The following is a 20,025-nucleotide window of genomic DNA, read 5'->3' as shown; positions in this document are numbered from 1 at the left end:
TACCTGGGTAGGCTCAGGAGCATCAATGCAATATAGAGAGCAAGCTGCTGATGAGTGGCTGCATATATATTCCTCTTGTCATTGGCTCACCCAATGTGTTCAGCTAGCACCCAATAGTGCATTTCAGCTCCTTCAACAAAAGGATACCAAGAGAATGAAGCAAATTAAATAACAGAAGTGAATTGAAAAGTTGTCTAAAACTGTATGCTCCATCTGAATTATGACAGAAAAAGCTGGAAAACAAGGTGCAAAGATCATTGCGTATCAATAAATATTGATACCTTTTATATTTAGGTTGCTAATTCAATTTATACACAAACGCACATATTTGTGTGCGTATTTTTTCTATATTTTACTCTTGTTTAAATTAGAAGTATAACGTTTTTTTTTATCCCCGCACTGATTTTATTTCCTGTCCCAATGTTGTGACCAGGCAATAAGGCTCTGTAAACTTCCTACAATAACTGTAGCACCATAAGAAGTAGAATGAGCACTTATATACTGAATGTAAGAGAGTGTTATATATTGTCTGTAAACAATATGATATGAACATCAATGATCTTGTATTTATTTCCTACATCTATTACACTTTACTATTAGAGATTATGACATAATCAAGCATACTTAGCACCAGATTACAAGCAAAGCGCTAAATCGCAATAGGGCGCTGATATTAGGGGTTATATATGTTATACCTAATATATATAATAGCGTTAACATAGGTGGGGAAAGCTAGAAAGGCTCAGGAGCAGTATTACTACTGAGAGCTAGCTGATGGCTGGTTATCTGGGATAAAATAATCTAATCTAAAGCACAAATTTCCACTATCCCATCCCACTTAAAGGGCCATAATACCCAAATGTTTAAACACTTGAAAGTGATGCAGCATAGCTGTAAAAAGCTGACTAGAAAATATCACCTGAACATCTCTATGTAAAAAAGAATGATATTTTACCTCAAAAGTTCCTCAGTAGCCACCTCCCATTGTAAAGGATTTCTAAGCAGCATATTAGTGTGTCTGTCCCGGGACAACTGAAGGGATGAGCTTTGTGAACTCTCATATTATTTCACCAATCAGGTAAAGGAAGCTTACTATGAAATCTCATGAGAGTTAAGTCAAATCTCATGAGATCACAGTAAGAGTTCATGACCTCAGCACTGCTGATGCTGATTGGCTGCTGTTCATTTTTTTTATCTTTTTTTTATTTTTTTACCTGCAGCTGGGAGCAGCTGAGTATAACTTTTTACACAGAACTTACTCTGCTGAGCTGAGGAGATTGTGAGGTAAAATATCTTCCTTTTTTCCATAGAGATGCTCAGGTGATATTTTCCTGTCAGCTTTTTACAGTTATACTGCATCAGTTTCAAGTGATTTAGCATATGAGTATTAAGTCCCTTTAATGCCCTTATTAAACAAACCACTCCTCCCCTTTGGAGCTCCACCAACACCAATAGAAATCTCTCACTTTCTAACATATCAATCCATCTTATTTTATAAGGTGTAGGTTTAAAGGACTTCAACTATCTCAAGGCAGACTTTCCCTTCCCATTTTGGGCTAAATTACAAGTGGAGTGCTAATTTATCACGCTCCCATACAAGCTTGTTATTTCTACCGTGAGCTTGCTCCAAAAATTAACCAAAGGTCTGACCTCTGGTTAATTTTACAAATGTCACACAATAGCCCCCACTTTTAAAGGGCCACTAAACCCCAAATCTTTCTTTCATGATTCAGATAGAGAATAGAAATTTAAACAACATTACAATTTACTTCTATTATTTTTTTTTGCTTAATTTTTTAGATATCCTTAGTTGAAGAAAAAGCAATGCACATAGTGAGCCAATCACACGAGGCTTCTATGTGCAGCAACCAATCAGCAACTACTGAGCATATCTAAATATGCTTTTCAGCAAAGAATATCAAGAGAATAAAACAAATTAGATAATATAAGTAAATTAGAAAGATGTTTAAAATTGCATTCTCTTTCTAAATCATAAAAGAAAAAATGTGGGTTTCATGTCCCTTTAAGTGTAAGGTTTCTTAATAAAATAAAAAATATGAGCATCTTTATTTTTTTTAAATTAAAGGGACACTGAACCCAAATTTTTTTCTTTCATGATTCAGTTAGAACATGCAATTTTAAGCAACTTTCTAATTTACTCCTATTGTCAATTTTTCTTCATTCGCTTGCTATCTTTATTTGAAAAGCAAGAATGTAAGTTTAGAAGCCGTCCCGTTTTTGGTTCACAACCTGGGTTTTTCTTGCTGATTGGTTGATAAATGCATCCACTATTAAACAAGTGCTGTCCAGGGTCCTAAACCAAAAATTGCCTGGCTCCTTAGCTTAGATGCCTTCTTTTTCAAATAAAGATATCAAGAGAACGAAGAAAAATTGAGTAAATTAGAAAGTTGCTTAAAATGTCATGCTCTATCTGAATCACGAAAGAAAAAAATTGAGTTTAGTGTCCCTTTAACTGCAGGAAGCAGTTTTTAGGGGTTAAAGTGTGCGGATGTGGGGTGTTACATTGTGGTCTATGGGGACTGTGTTATCACTCAAAATATATATGTATATGCTTATATACATATATATTTATATGTTAATTTGTGTATATACACATATTAACACATAAATATATATGTATATATTCATATACATATATATTTAAATGTTGCTGCCCATTGTTGCGCAACTTACCCCCTTCTCGCGGCATGAGAACGAGGCTCCGATTCGAGACTATGGAAGCACGCTCCCATAAGCACAAAGCTTCCCTGCAATGCGAACGCGAGGCCGCTTTCCTATTTTGCTCAACTTGTAATACCAGCGCACATTTGCGTGCACTGGTATTACTGAGTGGAGCACAACTATCGCGCTTGGGTAAGCGCAATTTTACGTTCCACTAGAAGCCTGGCCCTTAATATTTGGTTGTCTTTTTTCAAATAAGGAACATTTTCATAACACATCCATATAAAAAGTACCTCAATAGATCTTTAACACACTTTCAGAATTTATGTTTTAACAATTCCCCTGCTAGAGGAATCCTATCAATTTGCTATAAACTGCTTACACTAATATGGAAACCTAATAACCCTTCTTATGTAACTAAATGCGAGGGAGAGAACTGAACACGTCTATTCAGGATAAGACTTAGGGGCCTATTTATCAAATGTCAGGCAGACATGATTCGCTGTAGCGAACAGATAACTCTGAGCAAAGCCTAGAATATGAGTTATAAAAGATGTCCAGTATAACAAAAATTAGGAGCGATGCCTACCGTAATTGGAGAGAACAGGACAATTGTAGCCCATATTAAACATAACTGAGGGTTATAGAAGAGGAGCTAAGGTGTAATGTCTCAGACTCCTGAAACAAGTTAGCAGTATGTTAATATGGCTCTCAACTGGAGAATTGCACAATAAATAGTTTATATGTGACACAACCTTATCTTTTTTAATACTATGAGGAAGTATTGTATGACTGAGGTTGTGCTAAGTTGATATCATTTGAAACTGCAACTTCCCAAGAATATTATTAGGAAATTCGTAAGTCACTTTTGTATTAGATAAGCAGAATTGTTCTATTGACAGTTTAAGGGAACTGTAGGCAATACTTAGAAGTTATGTCCTTTCATTCACACTGAAATTATATACCCAAAGTAACAGTCTTTATATGCTCCAGAATATATATACAATATGTACAGCTAGTGAGGAGTAAACACAGAGAGCACTTACGATCGTGCAGAGAATGTGTCCAGCTGCTGGGCTGATTGCGGCAATCCTGAGCGCTGCGTGAGACCCAAGAGGTGGAGTTTCCTCTATGCGAGGTTTTGAGTGACAGATGAGGTAGCGTGTGACGTCAGGAGTAGCCGATCAGCATAGAATGAAATTAGCTACAGTTCAGCAACAATTGTAAGTACAAAGTCTCAAAGGCGATAGACACAATTAAAAGGAGTACCTTTGCAAGTTGTTGAGAGGAGCAAGATTGCGTTCCAAGTTGGGAGATAGACAGGAATCCCTTTGTCGGTGTGAGACGTCTAAGGCAGAGGACAGAGAGCCGATGCTTAAATTAAAAATAAAGTTGTGAATCCAATGAAGGAAAGTAGCAATTCAAAATTAAACACAGTGATCCCACAAGATAACTGGTGCAGACTTAGGAGAAATTCACTAGAGAATTAGTTGGTTCAATTAGCTTAGGCAGGTAGCTTACTGCTCGGATGCAGGAAACAAAATACTAAGCAATGAGCTTTGCAGGCGGGAAGGATTTAAAGGGGAAGCACGTAAGTGATTGGTGAACAACTTAAAGGGACAGATGCTAATAACACAAGATCCTGACAGGACCCCCTCCTCAAGCAAGCTGATCCTCAGCTTGAGGCCGAGGACGATCCGGATTCTGACGGTGGAACCGAGATACAAGTTTAGGAGCATTAAGATTAGAAGCAGGTTACCAGCTATCCTCTTCTATGGAGAAGTTCTTCCAGCGGATTAAGTATTGTAGTTCACTTTTGTAATACGTCGAATCCAGTATTGAGTGTACTTCATAAACCTCTGAATCCAAGTCCATAAGAGTGGGAGGTAGAATTGAAATTCCCAATCTGGTAGGGGTGTATGGTTTCAGAAGTGAAACATGGAAGGTAGGATGGACCTTCATAGTGGTCGGTAGTTTAAGGGTAACTGTGTTAGAATTGATCACTTTGGATATTGGAAATGGACCAATAAAGCGGTGGGAAAGTTTCTTACTGGGTACATGTAATTTGATATTTTTGGTCGATAACCATACTTGGTCTCCAACTAGGTAGGTGGGTGGTTTCCTTCTTCGTAAATCGAAATATCGTTTTTGTGTGGCCTGAGCTTTTGTGATGTTTTCCTTTAAAACCTAAAATTTTCTCGTAATGAATTGTTGAATTCATCTACTAGAGGAGAACTAGATGCATTAGCTGGTTGGGAATCAAAGCTTGGGTGGAATCCGTAGTTAGCATAAAAGGGTGATATCTTAGTTGTTGAGAAGTTATTATAAGCATATTCAGCTAGTGGGAGATATTTAAGCCAGTTGTTTTGTTGGTATGAACAGAAGCACCTTAAATATTCATCCAACCACTCATTGAGCCTTTCTGCCTGTCCATTGGTTTGTGGGTGAAATGATGTACTGTAACAGTGGTCAAATTTTAAGGATTCACTGAGCTTTTTCCAGAAATTTGAGGTGAATTGTGATCCTATGAGATAACCACTGATGGAACTCCATGGTATTTAACAACGTTGTCTATGAATAGTGTTGCCGTTTTCCATCGATGATGGTACTTTATGATAAGGTATGAAATGTGCCATTTTAGTTAAGGTGTCTATGACTACGAATATGGTAGTTTGGTTCTTGGATGGAGGTAACTCTACGATAAAATCCATCCCTATTTGTTGCCAGGGTCTGTCTGGAATAGGTAACGGCATCAATAACCCATAGGGAGACCTTTTATCGTTCTTTGAAGTTTGACAGACTACACATGTTTTCACATATTCCTCTATAGTTGATTTCATATTAGGCCAGTAGTATTTTCTTTTGAGGAGTTCTTCAGTGCGTTTGATTCCTGGGTGTCCAGCTAAGGGGGAATCATGGTACTATGTACATGGTTATAATTTTTTCATTCTTTGGTTCTCTGGTAGAAAAACCCTGTTAGTTGTACGAGCAGTACACGTTCGATGAGCTGTCCTTGAGTCGGGGTGTTGCGGAAGAATATTGATATTCATAAGGTGGTTAGTAGGTTTTGAAACAAAACGCTCAGTTGGAATAATAGGTGAAGGGGAGGATACTCCTGTAGGAATACTGGCGTGTCTTGATAGGGCATCGGCCTTACCATTTTTGGTAGCTGGCCAATAAATTATTTGGAAGTCAAATCTTGAAAAGTATAGGGACCATTGAACCTGTCTTGCAGACAATGTTTTGTTGTTTTGTAGATACTAGAGGTTTTTATGATCCGTGTAGATGGTAAAAGGATGAGTAGCTCCTTCTAGTAAATGTCTCCAGAATTCGAGAGATCTACGTATAGCCAACAATTCTTTGTCACCAATGGTATAATTCAACTCGGCAGATGACATAACCTTGGAATAATAGGAGACAGGATGTAGCGGTTTGGTTACAGACTTTCTTTGCGAAAGTACAGCGCCTATGGCATAATCCGAAGAATCAACCTCTAACACATATTGTTGATTAACATCTGGGAAGTGTAGTATGGGGGCAGTAGTGAAACTTTCCTTAAGGTGATTGAAGGCTTTGGTAGCGTCCAGGTTCCATATAAAAGGTTTAGAGCTACTGGTGAGTTGTGTAAGAGGTTTGACAATGGCGGATAAATTCCTGATAAATTTACGATAGTAGTTTGAAAATCCTAAGAATCGTTGTAGATCCTTTTTGTTTTTCGGTGTAGGCCACTCCTTTACAGCGTCAACTTTTTCGGTTTGCATTTGTATACCTTCAGGTTATATCGTATAACCAAGGAAGGATATAGTAGTTTTATGAAATGAACACTTTTCAGGCTTAGCGTACAATTTGTGGACCCTTAACCGAGATAAAACCCACCTCACATGTTTAATGTGGTCCTCTATTGTTTCAGAGTAAATGAGTATATCATCGAGATATATAACCACACACACATCCAGCAAATCCCTAAAGATATGATTGATAAAATAACACAGCAAAGGTCTGTGTGAAAAGCGCACAACTCACCGCTCCAGACTTGATAGCTACTAGGGGTGGAGACTCCAATCCTCCTGACGGCTCAATGGAGAGTGGGAATGCTCTGCTAACCACGAAAGCTCCGCTATGCAGCCCCAAGATAAGTCTGCCAACTTATCAAAATATATACAGAATAATCCAGGAATAGGGCACACCGCAAAGACAATCAATTCATAAAGGTAAAAAATCTTCAGTTTATTCGGCACAGCATAAAAACATGAAAGGGCTCACAGGCCCAACAGAATCACAAGCTCACAGGTAAAAGCAACACAGGTGTGTCAGTTAGTCTTGCAGACATGTTTCGTGAGCATGCTCACTTGTTCACTGCAATATATCATTGATGAAATGCTGGAATGTGGCGGGTGCGTTGGTCAGTCCGAAAGGCATTACTAAGTACTCAAACAAACCATACCTGGTTCTGAAGGCAGTGAGCACTTCATGTCCCTCCTTGATACGAATGAGGTTATAAGCCTCCCTTAAGTCCAGTTTGGTAAAGATCTTAGCGGTAGATAACCTTTCAATCAGCTCTGGGATTAAGGGGAGTGGATATCTGTTTTTAACTGTTTGCTTGTTCAGCTCTCTATAATCAATTATCGTACGGAGTGTGGAATCTTTGTTAGTCACGAAAAACATTCCCGCACCAGCAGGGGATGTAGAAGGTCTGATGATTCCCTTACGGAGATTCTACTGTAAATATGTTTTTAAATGGTTGAGTTCGGGTTGACTCATTGGGTATAGGTGTCTGACGGGTATGGAAGCACCAGGAATGAGTTGAATAGGACAGTCATATACCCGATGGGGTGGTAAATTCTCAGCCTCAGATTTGCTGAATACGTCCTCGAAATCCTTGTATAGGGTAGGAATAGCTTCGGCCTGTAGGAAGAGTGAAGGGTAAAGTGATTAGGAAAACAGGTATCAGTACAATAACTAGAATTGAGCTGAATTTGTAGATTCGTCCAATCTATGGTAGGATTATGTAACTGCAACCATTTCACCCCCAGGATTACTGGGAAGTGAGGTGAGGGTATCACATCGAATGATATGTGTTCTGTGTGCCCATCCTTTGCCACTACTAATAAAGGAATTGTGTGGTGTGTAATGGGACCAAATTTTATAGTGGACCCATCAATAACTCGAATTGACACGGAATTAGGTTTCAATATAGTGGGAATTTTATTTGACTGGACAACAGTGAGATCCATGAAATTTCCAACGGCTCCTGAATCCACAATTGCACTGGTCTCCAGTCTCCTATGGTCCCACTGTAAAAGAAGAGATAGTTTGCAGTAAGGTTGAGTGTAATTTCGATTTTGAGATGTGTTAATATAAACGAACTTACTCTTTTTATTTCTTTGTAAGATAGGGCATTCTTGGACAGTATGTTTCGAACTTGCACAATACATACAAAGATTTTCCTGCAAAGTCTTTCTTCTGGTGTTAGAGGTCCACGTAACATGCCTATCTCCATAGGAGTCGAAGATGTAGTAGGCGATGGGGTTTGAGAGGTGTACGCCTCTCCCTTGAATCTTGGTTGGAAAGCTGGGTTCATCCGTTCAGCTCTCCTTTCACACAGACGTCTATCAATCTTAGTAGATAACCTCATTAAAGCATCTAGGTTGTTAGGTAACTCTACTCGTGAAAGTTCATCCTTGATACTCTCGACTAAACCGAGGCGAAATTGGTTACGTAGAGATATTGCACTCTATGGGGAATCGGAAGCATATAACTTAAATTCAGTTATATATTCTTCTACGGGTTTTTTCCCTTGTTTCAGACTCCTCATTTTATGCTCAGCTGTGAGTTGAATGTCAGCATCTTTATATAATTCATCCATAGCCAGGAAAAAATTATTTAATGAACCTAGGAGGGGGTCATCTGTCTCACATAAATGATCCGCCCAGATCCTGGGTTCAGATCTCAGGAAAGAAATTGTAGTGAGGACCTTAACCCTTTCAGTGGGATAAGTTAAGGGTTTCAAGGAGTACAGTAAATGGCAGGCATTCTTGAAATATCTGTAAGCCTTCCTGTCGCCTGAGAATGGTTCAGGCAGGGAAACCTATGGTTCAGGTGTTTGGTCTGAGGATGTTTTAGATTTTACTGAGTCTTTTATAATATAGTTTAAAGTTCTGTTTTCAATCTGCAGGTCTCTTATAGCTTGTCCCATTTGATCGACTTTTTGGGACAGGTTATAAACTATCTGAGGCAATTCTCCTGGCTCCATTGTAATGGCTTAGTATTATGTAATGTCTCAGACTCCTGAAACAAGTTAGCAGTATGTTAATATGGCTCTCAACTGGAGAATTGCACAATAAATAGTTTATATGTGACACAACCTTATCTTTTTTAATACTATGAGGAAGTATTGTATGACTGAGGTTGTGTTTAGTTGATATAATTTGAAACTGCAACTTCCCAAGAATATTATTAGGAAATTCGTAAGTCACTTTTGTATTAGATAAGCAGAATTGTTCTATTGACAGTTTAAGGGAACTGTAGGCAATACTTAGAAGTTATGTCCTTTCATTCACACTGAAATGATATACTCAAAGTAACAGTCTTTATATGCTCCAGAATATATATACAATATGTACAGATAGTGAGGAGTAAACACAGAGAGCACTTACAATCATGCAGAGAATGTGTCCAGCTGCTGGCAATCCTGAGCGCTGCGTGAGACCCAAGAGGTGGAGTTTCCTCTATGCGAGGTTTTGAGTGACAGATGAGGTAGCGTGTGACGTCAGGAGTAGCCGATCAGCATAGAATTAAATTCCCTACAGTTCAGCAACAATTGTAAGTACAAAGTCTCAAAGGTGATAGACACAATTAAAAGGAGTACCTTTGGAAGTTGTTGAGAGGAGCAAGATTGCGTTCCAAGTTGGGAGATAGACAGGAATCCCTTTGTCGGTGTGAGACATCTAAGGCAGCGGACAGAGAGACGATGCTTAAATGAAAAATAAAGTTGTGAATCCAATGAAGGAAAGTAACAATTCAAAATTAAACACAGTGATCCCACAAGATAACTGGTGCAGACTTAGGAGAAATTCACTAGAGAATTAGTTGGTTCAATTAGCTTAGGCAGGTAGCTTACTGCTCGGATGCAGGAAACAAAATACTAAGCAATGAGCTTTGCAGGCGGGAAGGATTTAAAGGGGAAGCACGTAAGTGATTGGTGAACAACTTAAAGGGACAGATGCTAATAACACAAGATCCTGACAAAAGGTCATAAGTGAGTAGATCCTAAATCAAGTTTCTGGATGGGCTCGCTTGTATTATGGGTCAAACTATATACACAACTTCTCTTCTCATATATAGGGAAGACCCAACAGAACATAATTTTCAAATTTCCAAGTGTCCTAATTAGGCAAAATATGGGAGATTCCCCTTAAATGACCAAAACTAAAATTGCACACCTCACTGTCTTGGTGGCTGACAGCAGGGCGGCAAAATATATTATTCAAGAAAGGGATCTCCATATATCAATAATAAAAATAAAGTTCAACCTGTTAGCAGCGGCGCAATGAACGTTAAAAGAGCTAGCAAAATATAAGTAGAACACGTCATTCAGGCTGGTTAAAATATTCCCTAATCATTACTTTTAAAATAGGGCACATCCCAACAATAGGCTTACTGAGCGAAATAAAGTTCAGAGTATATTATACAATAACACCAAAAACAAATACAGGTAGGTAAGCAAGCACAGATCTGACAGGAACAGTATAAATATTGTAGTTATACATATTCAAACATATATGTAATAGTGTCTAGGATCTACTATAGGTGAAAACATATAAATATATATATATAACAGAATTTTAAACAGTATGCAGGGTATAGCAGAGCAAAGTCCCAGACTGAAAACAGTCATCATATTAGATCTGAATGTATCCCTCAGAACCTGAGTTGCAAAATACAACTAAGCTTCCACAAAGCTTCATTCCCCCTAAACTGTCATAGGCTGCATAAGTGGATATCTCAATCAATATAGTCATCCAACGCCTTGACTCTGAGATTTGGACTGATCCTTTGCTCCTATGTTGATCACCATCGCATAGTAGTGGTAGGTGGATCTCAAACCATAAACCCGACATGTGTGTCCCCTGCGTCCAGCCACAAGGCAGTACTTCACAGCTGACATCTCCATACTCATAGAGGGTGACTTCCATAGGTGCATAAGAGGTCTATAAAGATGTTTGAAGTTCTTGTTAGTTAGTTTTAAGAACTCTTAAAATGCTGCTGATGTGCCACTCCTCTCCTCTATGGTCAGGCAATCTGGGATGTCGGTTGGTTAGAGACCGGGAGTTCCATAGGGTAGGTAGTGTGATTTACTAGTTTAGCCATATCAACTGATCTTCCAGCTGCCTACAAGGGATTTAGAGTCCCCTATCTCTAGGATCTGGCACAACTGTTTCCCCAGGTCAACAAAATTATGGCGTAGCAAATTGTGTGTCTCAACTTCCCATTTATCGATTGTGGCCATAGTCACCTTAGAAGTAGGTAATTTTCAGATTTATAAGAGATTGGGAACTGCCTTGTAGGACTGTGGAACCTATAGTGGTTCAATAAATTATGTCAAATGTTTCCCTTCTGAAATGCTGCCATAATTGTGCATTTGTAGTTTACACTATACATTACCCCAGTCTCCTGGGGAGGGTGGGGATGAGCGGCAGCCCTTGCTCCATGATCTGTCAGTTACCTCAAGCAAATGGAAGTTGCTGTGCCTAACTGAAGAGCATAGGTGAGGAAAATGGACTTGAGATTAGCCTCCTAACACTTTGGTATCTTGCTTGGTAGAACATCTGGATGATGTAGTAGCAGTACATACTGTATATAGCTTTTTACACAGAAAAAACAATAAAATAACTCAGAAAACCAAAGTGGAGCGAGGAGCTTCTCCAAGACACAACCTGCCGATTCAGCTATAGGCTCCACCCCTCAAGTAGAAAGTTTTAATACATATAAAACAATGGGAGCTGCCGTGTTGTAACTTGGGTTACTTTCTCTGCTGTGGCCAATTAGGGAAAGTTATAAATAGGTCTCTAGAGTTTGCAGTCAATGGCTGTGTGGAATATAACAATGTTCTGCATTTGTAACAGGAACTGAAATACTCACAATTTCAGAATGGAATTAAAGGAAAATGGGACAAAATAAATAATGGAAGTATATTGTAATATATATATATATATATATATATATATATATATATATATATATATATATATATATATATATAAAACATAATTTTATATTACTTAAAGTGTTCAATGTCCCTTTAAGAATACATCCTAGTGTTGCAACATTATGTTGCAAGATATAAAATACAGAGAATATTAGCCATAAAAAGTGAAAAAGGAGAGTCCGTAACTGATAATTTGATCATATTTTTTATTACTCACCATGACAAGTCATTTTGCTTTCACAAACATCCAACTGAACCCACTGGCTAAAGGCAAATGAGTGCCCATTGTTTACTCGACAGATATAAAATCCAGCATCAGTTACGTGAACAGGGTGAAAAACCAGCTCTGAAGAATTTCCCTGTGGAACCTTATGAAAATAGAAAATTAACAGTAATTTAAAGAGATATGGTATATGACAAGGTGCTGAACTGGGAAGGGCTCACACATTTATATGTATGTGTGTGTATTTATGTTTATCTATTATTATTATTTATTTATTTTAAATGTAAAAAAAATATTTCCTTTATTTAAACTCTTTTTTTTTTTTAAATAGGTTTTTTTTATAAATAAAATGCTTTTTTTATGAAAAATCTATCTAATTATAGTTTCTATTTAAAGTACATTATAATCCAAGTTATTCAACCTGGAACAAGGATTAGTTTTTTTTATTATGGAGCATGAGGCTGTATATTAATGGCTGTAAAGTTTAATTTTTTGGGTAAATTAATTCCATTAATCCATATTCACAATGTCATGATCTCCCAGAGATTTCTGTATGATTATTTTTGGCATTTTTTTAAAAAGATGTTATCACATATTCTTGGTTTTGTAGTTCTCAGAACTTTTAATTTGGGTCTGTAGAATTAACATGCCTCTTCTCCACAGCAAAAAATGTTATAAAATAAACATACAGATTTCAGAAATAGACCTTGAAGTGATATAAACACATTTTTCATTCATGATTCAGATAGAGCACACAATTTTCAGATTTCAGATTTACTTCTTTCATCAAATTTGCCTCATTCTTTTGGTATCCTTTGTTGAAGGAGAGCAGTGCTCTACTGGGAGCTAGGTAAACTCATTGGGTGTGCCAGCTAGCTCACAGTAGTGCCTTGATCCTGAGCCTACTTATGTATGTTTTTAAACAACGGATACTAAGAGAACAAAGCAAAATAGATAAGAAGAGTAAATTGGAAAGTTTTTTTTTAACATTGCATGTTCTGTCTGAATCATTAAAGTTACATTTTTTACTTTACTGTCCCTTTAATGCCATTGCCCCCTGCAAATCTATGTACACAGAATCAACTCTTACTAAGTTTTCAAGAAGCTCAATGAATAGAAGATTGTTTGGAGTGGGATAGATGTGCTCAAGGACCTAATTGTGAGGAAGGAGGGGCAATTAAAATGAAATATGTTATTGTTTTAGGTAAATAAAGCTATTTGAATTGTTATTATTTCTGTAATCGTTAATCTTCTCCTTCCAATAAAGTACAGCTGAAAACTTGATCAAATATGAACCGATTAAACTGGAGATAATTCACCTTTAATTTAATTAATTTTAATGATATATCTATGTATTTCTAATGGGATCTAATTAAAGGAGTCATTTTCTGATATAACTGAAATAATTACCTGAAAAGTTATTATTTTAAAAATGAAACATTTAAGTAAAAAAACATGATTTAAATTGTTATAAATTAAATCCACCCTGCTATGAATAGATGTATAATACATAGGTTGGTGGGAGTGTAATGTACAATTTTCAGTAGTAAAAAATACCTCTTTATTCATTTTGAACCATTGGTAATTAACAAGGGGATGTCCAGATGCTACACAGCCCAGCTTCACTAGTTGTCCGGATAAAACTGCTATTGATTCAGGATGAACAACCACTTTTATACCTAGAACAAAGAATATACAGAAATTATGCTTTATCCACCTAAAATGATTGTGGCTGCTAGCAGGGGGTCTCAATCATCTCGATCGTATCTGATCGGGTTGATTGTTGTCCGCCACCTCTGAGGTCTTAGACCGCTGCTTCTTAAAGGGACAGTTCACCCAAACATTTTCTCCCAATTAAATAGTTCCCAATGATCCATTTTACCTTCTGTGTATGTGTGCTGGAGTGTATTAAATTGTTTACAAGTAGCTCCTTTACCCCTATTTTGGCCTTTAAAATAGCTGATTTAGCCTGTGGTTTCCCAACCTATGCTGATAGTTTTGATACTGGAGTCTCAGCTATTGAATAGCCTAAGTAAACACAGCCAGCAGAAGAAATTACACTCTCAGTGGGGTGAAGGATAGTAAAGTAATAAAATGGTAATTTTCCATTGTTCTCTCTAAGTATTGAGCTTTAGTTTTCCAGACAAATATAAGATAAGGAAGCAAGTGTGTGTACATAAAAGTGATAACATAATGAGATCTGATATTACCTGAAGCTCAACCCATTGTAATAGGCTGTGGTTTAACAGCACAAAAACAGCTATTTCATATACACAAATAAACCTGAAAATTCAATTTCTCATACATTTTATACTGTGCAGCTGGTATAGCAAGTTATTGAAAATACATTCATTTAAAAACAATTTTACAGTGTACTGTCCCTTTAACTTAAGTTTCCAGCGAGCCAGAAACTATGGGAGTAGATTTCAGCATGCCCTGCTTATTAAAGGGACATGAACCCCAAAAATGTTCATTCATCTAGATAGAGGATACAATTTTAAACAACTTTCTAATTTACTTCTATTATCTAATTTGCTTCATTCTCCTGGTATCATTTGTTGAAGGAGCAGCAATGCACTACTGGTTTCTAACTGAACACATGGGTGAGCCAATCACAATCATTATATACCTGCAGGCACCAATCAACAGCTAGAACATAGGTGCTTTGCTGCTCCTGAGCTTACCTAGATAAACGTTTAAGCAAAGGATAACAAGAGAAGGAAGCAAATTAAATAATAAAAGTAAATTGGAAAGTTGTTTAAAATTATATTCTCTATCTGAATCATGAAAGAAAAAAAATGTGTGTTTCATGTCCCTTTAAATCTACCCCTATACAGTTTAGGATTTTCCCTAATAGGTTTAATGGCACAACATGTACAAAAGACTCTGTGTTACTACTGGGGCTCATTAGACAACTTCCCTCCCTACAGAAGAAAGCAAATGCTCAGCCAGAAAAAAAAAGGCTGAAAGCGGATAATTATAGTTTAACGCATGTTCCTCTTTTCTGTTATTTGTTAGAGTTGCATATTTTAAAGTTTAAAGCAACATGAAAGCCAACATTAAATTTTCATGATTCGGATAGACAATTCAATTTTAAAAATACTTTACATTTTATTTATATTATTAAACTGTGCACAGTCTTTTTATATGTACACTTTCTGAGTACACAGTATATACTGTACATGTTTGAGTCTGTGATTGGCCGATAGCTGTCACATGATACAGTGAACAGGGAAATGAAAAGAGCCCTTTAAATTTATTAGAAAAAAACAAATCTAACTTTTCAGTTTAACACCACAGTTCATATCTAATTTCAGATTAGATTAGAGGTTTAGATCACTTTTGGCTTAGAGACGACTGACATGAGTATTTCAGGGAAACCCCGATAGAAGTCTATTATGTGAAAGATTTAGTGCACCTGTGCTATCCAGCATCTAAACGTTAGCGCTCCCTATACTTTCGCTTGAACACTAAAACAATATTTTCAGACTGTATGAGTGTAAAAATAAAAGCACTATTAATTTAACGTGAGCGATGTCTATGCTATTTGTGGTGTCATAAAAAAGCCCATGAGAGCCACGACACATAAGTGGACTAGAAAATATTACATGAACATCTCTTTAAAAAGTAGGGCTGTGCAGTTTAATAGCATGATTCAATTAATTGTGATATGAGGCTATGCAATATCTAAATCGCATGAGGCTGCAATTTTTTATCAAAACAAACAAAAAAAATAACAGTCTGAAACGGATTCCTTAAAATGGCACATCAGTGTGTGTGTGCATGCACATGTAAGTGTGGGTATATATGTGTGTATGTGAGAGTGCAGGCACATGTATGTGTGGGTATATATATATATGTGTGTGAGAGTGCAGGCACATGTATGTGTGGGTATATATATATATGTGTGTGAGAGTGCATGCACATGTATGTGTGGGTATATATATATATATATATATGTGTGTGTGAGAGTGCAGGCACATGTATGTGTGGGTATATATGTGTATGTGTGAGAGTGCAGGCACATGTATGTGTGGGTATATATATATATGTGTGTGCAAGAGTGCAGGCACATGTATGTGTGGGTATATATGTGTGTGTGTGAGAATGCAGGCACATGTATGTGTGGGTATATATATATATATATATATATATATATATATATATATATATATGTGTGTGCAAGAGTGCAGGCACATGTATGTGTGGGTATATATGTATGTCTGTGAGAGTGCATGCACATGTATGTATGGGTATATATGTGTGTATGTGAGAGTAAAATAGTCATATATCCAGCACAGGGAATATTTAAAGGTGTGCCAGCATCAAGGTTCCTGCCAGAACCCACAAATACAAATGTAGAAACAAAAATGAAGCAGCACCACCAAACAGCGTTTCTTCAAGGTGTTTTATTCAGCTTGAGGAGAAGCCAGACCCAATGAAGTTTAACTTCATTGGGTCTGGCTTCTCCTCAAGCTGAATAAAACACCTTGAAGAAACGCTGTTTGGTGGTGCTGCTTCATTTTTGTTTCTACATTTGTATTTGTGGGTATATATGTGTGTATGTGAGAGTGCAGGCACATGTATGTGTGGGTATATATGTATGTGTGTGCGAGAGTGCATGCACATGTATGTGTGGGTATATATGTATGTGTGTGAGAGTGCATGCACATGTATGTATGGGTATATATGTGTGTGTGTGTGCGAGAGTGCATGCACATGTATGTGTGGGTATATATGTATGTGTGTGAGAGTGCATGCACATGTATGTATGGGTATATATGTGTGTGTGTGTGAGAGTGCAGGCACATGTATGTGTGGGTATATATGTGTGTGTGAGAGTGCATGCACATGTATGTGTGGGTATATATGTATGTGTGTGAGAGTGCATGCACATGTATGTGTGGGTATATATGTGTGTGTGAGAGTGCAGGCACATGTATGTGTGGGTATATATGTGTGTATGTGAGAGTGCATGCACATGTATGTGTGGGTATATATATATGTGTGTGTGTGTGAGAGTGCATGCAAATGTATGTGTGGGTATATATGTGTGTGTGTGCGAGAGTGTATGCCCATGTATATGTGGGTATATATATGTGTGTGTGTGTGTGTGTGAGAGTGCAGGCACATGTATGTGTGGGTCTGAGGAAGGGGAGTGTGTCCCCGAAACGTCACGCTTATTAAAGTTTTTTTGAAGAAAAGACCAGTGAGTGCCTTCCTTCACCTTGTATATATATATATATGTGTGTGTGAGAGTGCAGGCACATGTATGTGTGGGTATATATATATATATATATATATATATATATATGTGTGCGAGAGTGCATGCACATGTATGTGTGGGTATATATATGTGTGTGTGTGTGTGAGAGTGCATGCACATGTATGTGTGGGTATATAGATATGTGTGTGTGTGTGAGAGTGCATGCACATGTATGTGTGGGTATATATATATATATATATATGTGTGTGTGTGTGAGTGCATGCGTATATATGTGTGTGTGTGTGTGTGTGTGTGAAAGTGCAGGCACATGTATGTGTGGGTATATATATGTGTGTGTGAGAGTGCATGCACATGTATGTGTGGGTATATATGTGTGTGTGCGAGACTGCAGGCACATGTATGTGTGGGTATATATATGTGTGTGTGTGAGAGTGCAGGCATATGTATGTGTGGGTATATATGTGTGTGCGAGAGTGCAGGCATATGTATGTGTAGGTATATATGTGTGTGAGAGTGCATGCACATGTATGTGTGGGTATATATGTGTGTGTGTTTGAGAGTGCATGCACATGTATGTGTGGGTATATATATGTGTGTGTGTGTGAGAGTGCAAGCACATGTATGTGTGGGTATATATTTATGTATGTGAGAGTGCATGCACATGTATGTGTGGGTATATAGATATGTGTGTGTGTGAGAGTGCATGCGCATGTATGTGTGGGTATATATATGTGTGTGTGTGTGAGAGTGCATGCACATGTATGTGTGGGTATATAGATATGTGTGTGTGTGTGAGAGTGCATGCACATGTATGTGTGGGTATATATATATATATATATGTGTGTGTGTGTGAGTGCATGCGTATATATGTGTGTGTGTGTGTGTGTGTGAAAGTGCAGGCACATGTATGTGTGGGTATATATATGTGTGTGTGAGAGTGCATGCACATGTATGTGTGGGTATATATGTGTGTGTGCGAGACTGCAGGCACATGTATGTGTGGGTATATATATGTGTGTGTGTGAGAGTGCAGGCATATGTATGTGTGGGTATATATGTGTGTGCGAGAGTGCAGGCATATGTATGTGTAGGTATATATGTGTGTGTGTTTGAGAGTGCAGGCATATGTATGTGTGGGTATATATGTGTGTGTGAGAGTGCATGCACATGTATGTGTGGGTATATATGTGTGTGTGTTTGAGAGTGCATGCACATGTATGTGTGGGTATATATATGTGTGTGTGTGAGAGTGCAAGCACATGTATGTGTGGGTATATATTTATGTATGTGAGAGTGCATGCACATGTATGTGTGGGTATATAGATATGTGTGTGTGTGAGAGTGCATGCGCATGTATGTGTGGGTATATATATATATATATATATATATGTGTGTGTGTGTGTGAGTGCATGCACATGTATGTGTGGGTATATATGTGTGTGTGTGTGTGTGTGTGTGTGAAAGTGCAGGCACATGTATGTGTGGTTATACATATGTGTGTGTGAGAGTGCATGCACATGTATGTGTGGGTATATATGTGTGTGTGCGAGAGTGCAGGCACATGTATGTGTGGGTATGTATGTGTGTGTGAGAGTGCATGCACATGTATGTGTGGGTATATATGTGTGTGTGTGTGAGAGTGCATGCACATGTATGTGTGGGTATATATGTTTGTGTGTGTGTGTGAGAGTGCATGGACATGTATGTGTGGGTATATATGTGTGTGTGTGAGAGTGCATGCACATGTATGTGTGGGTATATCTGTGTGTGTGTGTGAGAGTGCATGCACATGTATGTGTCGGTATATATATATATATATATATATATATATATATATGTGTGTGTGTGAGAGTGCATGCACATGTATGTGTCGGTATATATGTGTGTGTGTGAGAGAGTGCATGCACATGTATCTGTGGGTATATATGTGTGTGTGTGTGTGAGTGCATGTACATGTATGTGTGGGTATATATGTGTGTGAGAATGCAGGCACATGTATGTGTGGCTATATATGTGTGTATGTGAGAGTGCATGCACATGTATGTGTGGGTATATATGTGTGTGTGTGTGTGTGAGTGCATGCAAATGTATGTGTGGGTATATATGTGTGTGTGTGCGAGAGTGTATGCCCATGTATATGTGGGTATATATATGTGTGTGTGTGTGTGAGAGTGCAGGCACATGTATGTGTGGGTCTGAGGAAGGGGAGTGTGTCCCCGAAACGTCACGCTTATTAAAGTTTTTTTGAAGAAAAGACCAGTGAGTGCCTTCCTTCACCTTGTATATATATATATATATATATATGTGTGTGTGTGAGAGTGCAGGCACATGTATGTGTGGGTATATATATATATATATATATATATATATATATATGTGTGTGTGTGAGAGTGCATGCACATGTATGTGTGGGTATATATATGTGTGTGTGTGAGAGTGCATGCACATGTATGTGTGGGTATATAGATATGTGTGTGTGTGAGAGTGCATGCACATGTATGTGTGGGTATATATATATATATATATATATATATATATATATGTGTGTGCGTGTGTGAGTGCATGCGTATATATGTGTGTGTGGGTGTGTGAAAGTGCAGGCACATGTATGTGTGGGTATATATATATGTGTGTGTGAGAGTGCATGCACATGTATGTGTGGGTATATATGTGTGTGTGCGAGAG

The 20,025-nt window shown here is 37.7% G+C and overlaps 1 protein-coding gene across 2 annotated transcripts in view; it reads right to left on the bottom strand.

The window, feature by feature from the left end:
- The window catches only part of MALT1 (MALT1 paracaspase), a 259,374-nt gene that overhangs the window by 165,479 nt on the left and 73,870 nt on the right, over positions 1-20,025 (bottom strand). For both annotated transcript variants that reach the window (XM_053701166.1, XM_053701168.1), the window contains exons 3-4: positions 13,671-13,792; positions 12,108-12,258 (exon numbers count right to left, since the gene is read on the bottom strand). In XM_053701166.1, the coding sequence (XP_053557141.1) occupies positions 12,108-12,258; positions 13,671-13,792 (273 nt within the window). The remainder of the gene's footprint in view (positions 1-12,107; positions 12,259-13,670; positions 13,793-20,025) is intronic.

This window comes from Bombina bombina, chromosome 2 (genome assembly GCF_027579735.1).
Source record: "Bombina bombina isolate aBomBom1 chromosome 2, aBomBom1.pri, whole genome shotgun sequence".
Lineage (NCBI taxonomy): Eukaryota > Metazoa > Chordata > Amphibia > Anura > Bombinatoridae > Bombina > Bombina bombina.
Note: the sequence above shows the minus strand (reverse complement) of the source record. Positions and strands in the feature narration are given on the sequence as shown.